General features: G+C 35.0%; 1 protein-coding gene across 2 annotated transcripts in view; it reads left to right on the forward strand.

Moving 5' to 3' along the window:
- The window catches only part of VAMP7 (vesicle associated membrane protein 7), a 58,507-nt gene extending 52,321 nt beyond the window's left edge, over positions 1 to 6,186 (forward strand). For both annotated transcript variants that reach the window (XM_058714681.1, XM_058714682.1), the window contains 2 exons: positions 2,143 to 2,235; positions 5,863 to 6,186. In XM_058714681.1, the coding sequence (XP_058570664.1) occupies positions 2,143 to 2,235; positions 5,863 to 5,931 (162 nt within the window). In that variant the 3' untranslated portion in view covers positions 5,932 to 6,186. The remainder of the gene's footprint in view (positions 1 to 2,142; positions 2,236 to 5,862) is intronic.
- The last annotated feature ends 1,493 nt before the right edge of the window (positions 6,187 to 7,679 follow it).

Genomic DNA, 7,679 nt, shown 5'->3' on the forward strand with positions numbered 1-7,679 from the left:
TTCATTGTATCAAGCAAGAGTCATTTGATATTGGGAAGGGCCAATGAGCCCTACTTATGCTACAGTTATATGTGTCTTTGCACTTTCCATCCGGAAAGTGGATGAAGGTTTTGAGGAAAAGATGATAGATATACAGTGAATAGATGTGAGTAGATGGAGGGCAGAGATCAGTTAAATTTTAGGTCTACACAATTACAAAATTAAATATAGAGTAGTTTACACCTTGAAATGGATCAGTAAGTGATCGTGTTTATTCTTACTGGCAGCTAGATCGTAGTGGTTAGGAGCACAAGCTCCACAGTCAGGATGCCTGGGATGAATCACATCTTTGCCACTTAGCAGTTTTGTGATCTTAGGCAAATTACTTAACCTCTCTATGCCTCAGTCCTCATCATCTGTAAAATGGAGATGTACCTCATTAAAGCAGGTAATGCATGCAAAATGCCTAACACAGTATCTGGTGCAAAATAAGAGTTATTTCAATGTTTACTGTTACTGTTAGTTTTATAGAGACATCTATTAACAATAGTTCTTAGGAGGATAATAGTTTTATTTCAGTCAAAGCACATGGAAATTGGAGGAAGGGCGGTGCCATACAGCAAGTCAGAATACCAGGTTTTTATAATGGCTCACTTTGTCACCCATTGCTGTGGGGCAAAGAAGTATCTGATTCCAGATCTGCAGACCAAATTCTTAATCTATGAAGATTGCCCTATATTTAGCTAGAACAGTCTGTGTTTGGCCAGTGTTAGTATAGTTTGTACTTTCCAAATAAGTCTTTAATTTTGTTGGCTGTGTGACCCGGAACAACGAAAGATACTAATTAACTAACAGATGTCTCTCTTTATGGAGGAATAACCTATATAGGATAAAGTGCGGCAAGTGTACCATTCAGTAGTCTTTTACACATATATCTATACCTATGTAACCACTGCTTATGTCAAGATAAAAAACATTTCCAATACCTCAGAAAGCTGCCTCATGCTCCTTCCTATTAATAATCCCCAACAGAAGTAGCCATTTTATGACTTATTTCACTCTAGATGATGTTTTGCTTGTTTTTAAATGTATAGAAATGGATTCATATGTTATATACTGTTTTCTCTCTGGCCTCTTTCACTGTTAGGCCTATGAGATTCATCCACATTGTTGCACGTGGTAATAGTTTATTTTATTGTTTTATACTATTCCATTGTATAAATTTACCTACCACAATTTGTTTATCCATGCTCACCTGTTGGGATTCCATTCTAATTCTAGATTCTCTATTTTGTCCCATTGATCTGTTCATTTTTTCAGCCTTTTTTTTCCTGCATTTCATTTCGGATACTTTCTATTACGTTTCTTTTGTGGTTTGTAATCTGTTATTATTCCCTCCTCATATATTTTTTGTCTCTACAAGTTTGATTTGGTTCTTTTTTTAGATCTTCCACATGTTTCCTTTGCAGATGCATACTTTCCTCTACCTTCTTGAGTATCTGAAGTATATGTATAATTGAAATGTTTCTTCCACTTTTGGTGAACTTGAGCATACAACTTTGTTTGGTATATACCTAGGAGTGGAATTGCTGGGCTATTAGGGAATTTTGTTGTTCGGTTGTTTTAAACTGTTTGTGTCCTGGTGGGAATTATTGAGAAGTCACTCTTGCAGAAGAAAATGGATAATGGATGAAGCAAAGTTCCTTGGGTTTTGGGCCTCATACAAGTAAATACATAACCTTCTTGTGGAAATTGAACAGATTTTTATGGCTCAAATCCCACGATTATATTAGGCAGAACAGGCAAATGTGTTTGCAAACAACTGACTTAGAGGGAACCTTTCTTACTGGAAAAGCGTAAAGAGGAAAAGGCTTTCACACTAGCAGGAAGAACCACTTCTGATGCTTGGCACCATGCATATTACTTTGGTGGAGAAGAAAAAGGGGAGAAGCTTTTCCAGTGGGCTCATACTGCTTACTGTATACCTGACAGAGTCCTGCTTCTGAGAACTAGTGATTATGAATGGCTAGTCTCTACCTGTGATGACAGTAATAAATTCTTGATTCAACATGATTAATGAAAGTAAAATGTTTACAGAAATTACTACAAATCAGTCATGCAGTCAGTGCCAGGGATCAAATAATTCATGTTTTTTTCCCCTAGTCTGTGACCTTCAAAACAACCAGCAGAAATCTTGCACGAGCCATGTGTATGAAGAATCTCAAGCTCACTATCATCATCATCATCGTATCAATCGTAAGTTTTTGGCATTATAGTGTGTTACTTTATTTTTCAAACTTTAAGAAGTTCGAAGCTGGAATTCTTTCTCAGTTGTTAGCACTCTGAAATGAGCTACATATAACTTTCCGTGGTAAGACACATGAGCAAGAAGAGGCTTTGCTATGAATTCACTCCAAAATATTCTACTTACATCTCATCTTGCTATTGAGAATGTTTATATGTAAGGAGTCATGCAAGGCATTCCAAATATTCCTGGATATTTAATGTTTTTGTCACTACTGAAATGGCGTTCTTTTAAAATTACATTTTGTGGGGCGCCTGTGTGGCTCAGTCGGTTGAGCCTCCGACTTCGGCTCAGGTCATGATCTCACGGTTCGTGAGTTCGAGCCCCGTGTTGGGCTCTGTGCTGACAGCTCGGAGCCTGGAGCCTGCTTCGGATTCTGTGTCTCCCTCTCTCTCCTTTTGTATTTAAAAAAATACATTTTGTAATTGACTCCATATTTTCTAATTACATTTCTATTTTCTAGTTGATTGCATGTTCCATTTCTTTATTTCTCTTTTCTTTCCTAATCTGTTTTTGTGTCTGGCAACTTTCCATAACTCTTATTAGTTATAGTAGTTGGTCAGTTTATTCTGTATTCTGATTCTTCTGTCAGGAGTCAGCAAACGTTCTGTAAAGTGCCAGGTAGTAAATATTTTAGGCTTTTTAGGCTGCATGTAGTCTCTGTCACATATCCTTTTTTTAAAAACAAACCTTTAAAAATATAAAAACCATTCTTAGCTCACAAGCCATGGGCTGTAATGTGCTGGCCCCTGCTATAGGTAAATTATGATACCATCTGTTAATAATTTCAACCTCATCAAATTTATACATGCACATTATATATAATTCTGTGTAATTACAGATAGGTATATATATATATATATATATATATATATATATATATATATATATGATTTAAAGTTACTAGCAATGTGGAATAATTATGGTGTCAGTGGCATCTTTAGTTTCTGGTTTTAATAGGAATGCTTCTAATATTTCATTTTTAAGAGTAATAGTAATGAATTCTTGTTAGATTTTTATTTTCAAGTTAAATAATTTTATTTTTGTTTCTAGATTGCCTAAAGTTTTAGTCAGGAATAGGCATTTAATTTTGGGAAATGATATTTCTGTTCCCAATGAATTAATAATATGACTATCTACATTTAATATTAATATAAAGAATTACATTAATAAACATACTTAAAATTATCCTTTCATTTCTGGGATAAAATACTAAATGGCTATTATGTAGTATTCCTTTAATGCATTATGAGTTCTGTTTCATAATGTTTATTTAGTAGTTCTCTTATCTAGTATTTCTCTTGTCTATAAATATAAATGAGTCTATATGCTGTTCTCCTTTTGTAACCCCTATGTAAAAATAAATTGGACCTCTTTGAACTATCCTAAATGTCTGGTAACCATTTTAATATGCTTAAACTCCTTTTTGCATTGCATTCTGAAAGAATCATTCAGTTCACTCTTCCTGCAAGTTAATTTTCTTTTCAGCTCTCTTCATTCTATGTATTTATTTTTCATAGCCATGCTTTAAATTTCTAAGAACTCTTATTATTCTTAGTATAACTTTTTTTTTTCCATGGAATTGTCCTTGTAACAGATGTACCATCTCCTTGAATTTCTCCGGATATATATTAAGATATGCATCACAGGGAAGTAGCTTATGCTATGGTGGGAACGGCTAGGCAAGTTCAAAATCCTCAGGGCAGGCTGTCAGGAAGGGCAGGCTGGACCTCTGGGGCAGGAACAAAGCTGTAATACACAGGCATAATTTCTTCATCAAGGAAACCTCAGCTCTGCCCTTAAGGACTTCTAACTGGTTGATTTAGGCTAATTCAGATTATGTAGGATAATCTGCTTTACTGAAAAGCAACTGATATATGAGCTTTAATCACATCTACAAAATACAGTAACACCTAGATTTGTGTTTGGGTAACTGTGTGCTGTAGCCTAGCAAAATTGACACATAAAACTGACCTTGGAGAAAAATAGTTATGTTTATCTCTAATGGGTCTATTATTTTTATTTTAAGAGCTATTTGGAATCCTCAATAAATTTTAAGAGTATAAAGAGGTTCTGAACCAAAAGTTTGAGACTTGCTGCTCTCAGGAGAGTGGGAGGAAGATGCTTTACATTGAAGGTAGTTTGTGGCTGGGCAAAGCAGCCTTTCTCCCTATCCTGTTGCCATTTGCAGAAGGCCAAAGTTAATTCTGAGCAGATTCCTCTGAATCAGCTCCACTTTTCCTTGACCCCCTGTTGAAAGACCTCCAGTTTAGATAGCTGGATCTACCTAACAGAGAAGGGCAGCCATCGATCTGTTGATGTTCTACTGGAAATTGTGCCATGGCCTTGAATGTTTCCTTGCTCAGGATACTCAGGTGGCACATTCTAGGCTCCTTAGTTTAGCCTTCTTCCTTCTGCTTGGGTCTGGGAATTTAGATTGATTTATAAAGCTAGATTATTGTTAAATTCAGACTGTATTTATTGATTACTTACTACATGCATAGCACCGCTCTTAATGCAGTATCAGTCTTTCCCAAAAGCTGTTGTCACCTAATATATTGTACTTTAGCTTTAAAAATCCTTATATTTCGTCTGTGGCAAATAGTCAACTTCATGTCAAATTGGAATATCTGTGTGTGTGTGTGTGTGTGTGTGTGTGTGTATGTGTGTGTGTGTGTGTGTAGAGTTTAAACTATTCATTAATAGCCAGAATTTGCTATAAACCATCCCCCTCCCTGACATTTATAGAGTAGGCAAAAACACTCTGCTGACTTTTGGAAGTGAGCATGGAATTCATAAATGTATTTTTTTCCAGGCACTGAGTAATGAAATCAGCCACTTAAAGATCTCAAAAAAGTTGAAATTTTAAAGAAAGACAAATGACTAAATTAATGCAGTGAACCTAATTTTTAAAATAAATATATCTTTGGAATTTAGTAATGTGAACAAGCATATACCATTAAAAAATCATACTTTAAAATTACAATACAGTTAAAAAGCTAACACATCTACAATAGGACTAGTGTTTTTACTGTTACTTGTATCGTCAGCTTTCCTTTGATTCGGTAATTGTAATTATATCATTATTCACTAAAAGTTTCATAACATTCTTGCTCATAGATTATGTAGATGTAGAATCTCTCCTTATACTTTTAAATATTTCTAATCATCCTAATAATGAAAAGCAATGCATGTGTAAAACCTAAAAATGTGCTCATAATAAAATCATACTTCAGGAGAATTATGATAATTTGCGATCTTGATAATTGATGATGTTTCATGAGAGTTAACTCATGTAGCTTGATTCTGCCTGGTTCCTAGTGAAGAGAAACAACTCCAGTGCTTTCTCTCCCAATGAAGAAAGTATAGTGGAATTCAAACGTGTGAGAGCTATAATAAAAAGGATCATTTTAATTCCCCTTCTACCTTTGAAAATACTTGGTTGGTGTATTATATTATTACACAACTGCTACTGTAATGGAACTAATATCTGTTAATAGGTTTTTGCTTTGCTTTATATCTTATTTATGAGCCTATGATAGATTCAAGAAAACAAATTGCCTTCCCTCTCCCTCTAGGTGTTCATCTATATCATTGTGTCACCTCTCTGTGGTGGATTTACATGGCCAAGTTGTGTGAAGAAATAAAACAAGGAAAAGTTATCATTAACCAAGGATATGAGAGAAAAAGGAGTTAAAAGCAATCCATGTGATTCAAGCCTTTGAATACTGACAGATGGTGTCTGCCAGTCTCTTCAACTCTCTTCTATTTCTTTTTTTTAATCTTGTTGTATGCTTCCAGATTTATCTTTGTCCAGTTTATTCCAGTGCACTTCAGATTGAACCATTTATTGCAGCAGTAGCCTTAAAAAGGCTTTTGTTTCTTTAGTTCATTAACTAGAGTCATCTGCTTAGAGAAACATTTTTGTTTGCAATTGCACAAAGCTATCACCAAGGTAGAAACCACCAGTCTTAAACACTGTCTACTAAGACTTTGGATGAACTTTGTGCACACAACAGTATTCAAGAGAAAGCATTGCTAACATCTCATCCTAATGTCTTTTGCTATTGAAGAGTTTTAGGTGCTTGAAAACAATATAAATGGAGAATTGTTGTTACTTGGGGAATTGTAATTAATTTGTTGGTGCTGCTTGTTTCCAGGAGCCCATGCAGGTAAAGTTTTAAACATTTTCTTTCAGTCATATGGGGAACATTTTGCTAGCCCATTAGAAACACACAGATGTAACCTTGTCCTCCTAGTATTCACTTTCAGGAAGAAAGTTTTAACCATTCACAAACTTTGCAGAGCTTGATATCCTCTCTTTCCCCCATTGCAGTTGATTTGAAAAGATGATGGTTTAAATATTGTTGAAGGTTGTGGTTTTTTATATATTTCTTTCTCTTTGGTGGACAATTAGGGCAATTGTACGGTTAATAGAATGGGTAGTATAGGAGGTGGAAAGGCAAATTCTTCTGGCTCACCAGAGAAAAATAAAAGAACCACAGTGGATGTGCTAGTGTTTTAGAGATGTATGAAGAGGAGGTAGTGTGGGTAATTTTTTCCAGTCTGGGAGAAGCCCAAACTGAATATAGTCAACTGCCAACTCTAGGGTTTGGGTTTGACTGCTGTTGAATACTAGTTTTAGTATCCTTTGTGGATTAATAAATTCTCTAATCTGACTAGTTTTGAAGAATTCTTTTGTGAAACTTGAGAGTAGACATTATGGTGTATAGAAACATTATCAGAAAGTTTAACATCCATTTAACTGCAGTGTGGGAAAACTGGAGTGTGATCATACTGCTTTGGCTACACTGGCATCTGTTAGCTATTATGTAGTTTGGTGTGTATCTGAAAGGACATTTGCTGCCCTAAATCTAATTGCATTTATTTATCAATAAATGCCAGTAAATGGAAATTATATTACATTTGACTATTTTCCAAATGAAAGAACAATGTAGTCTGTAAAACCTAGCCATCTGTGTAATCCTAGTCACGTGCCTTGAATATATACGTGTCACATAATCTGACTCATGCTACCTGTTCTTCCATCTGCATACACCTTTTCATTCGTGCTCTCTGATTCATTTCTTTGACATATACTTTAGGCCCACTGGAACTCTTCGTGATCACACATAGCACAAGTGTTTCTTGGTCTTCTTTATCAACACTAATGCCTTTTAATTACATCAGCATTTCCTACTGGAAAACACATTTCTTCCAGGAGAACATTTGGCATTCCTGAATAATAATTTCCAAATGTCTTTAATCCAAAGAAAAAGACTTAAAAGCTTATTTCCCTTTCTTATACACACCTGAGTAAAAATGATGTGCATGTTTTAGGGATAAATTACTTAACTGTTCATTGGTCTATTTATGTATAAGAATGCTTTTGAAA

Source organism: Neofelis nebulosa, chromosome X, assembly GCF_028018385.1.
Source record: "Neofelis nebulosa isolate mNeoNeb1 chromosome X, mNeoNeb1.pri, whole genome shotgun sequence".
Lineage (NCBI taxonomy): Eukaryota > Metazoa > Chordata > Mammalia > Carnivora > Felidae > Neofelis > Neofelis nebulosa.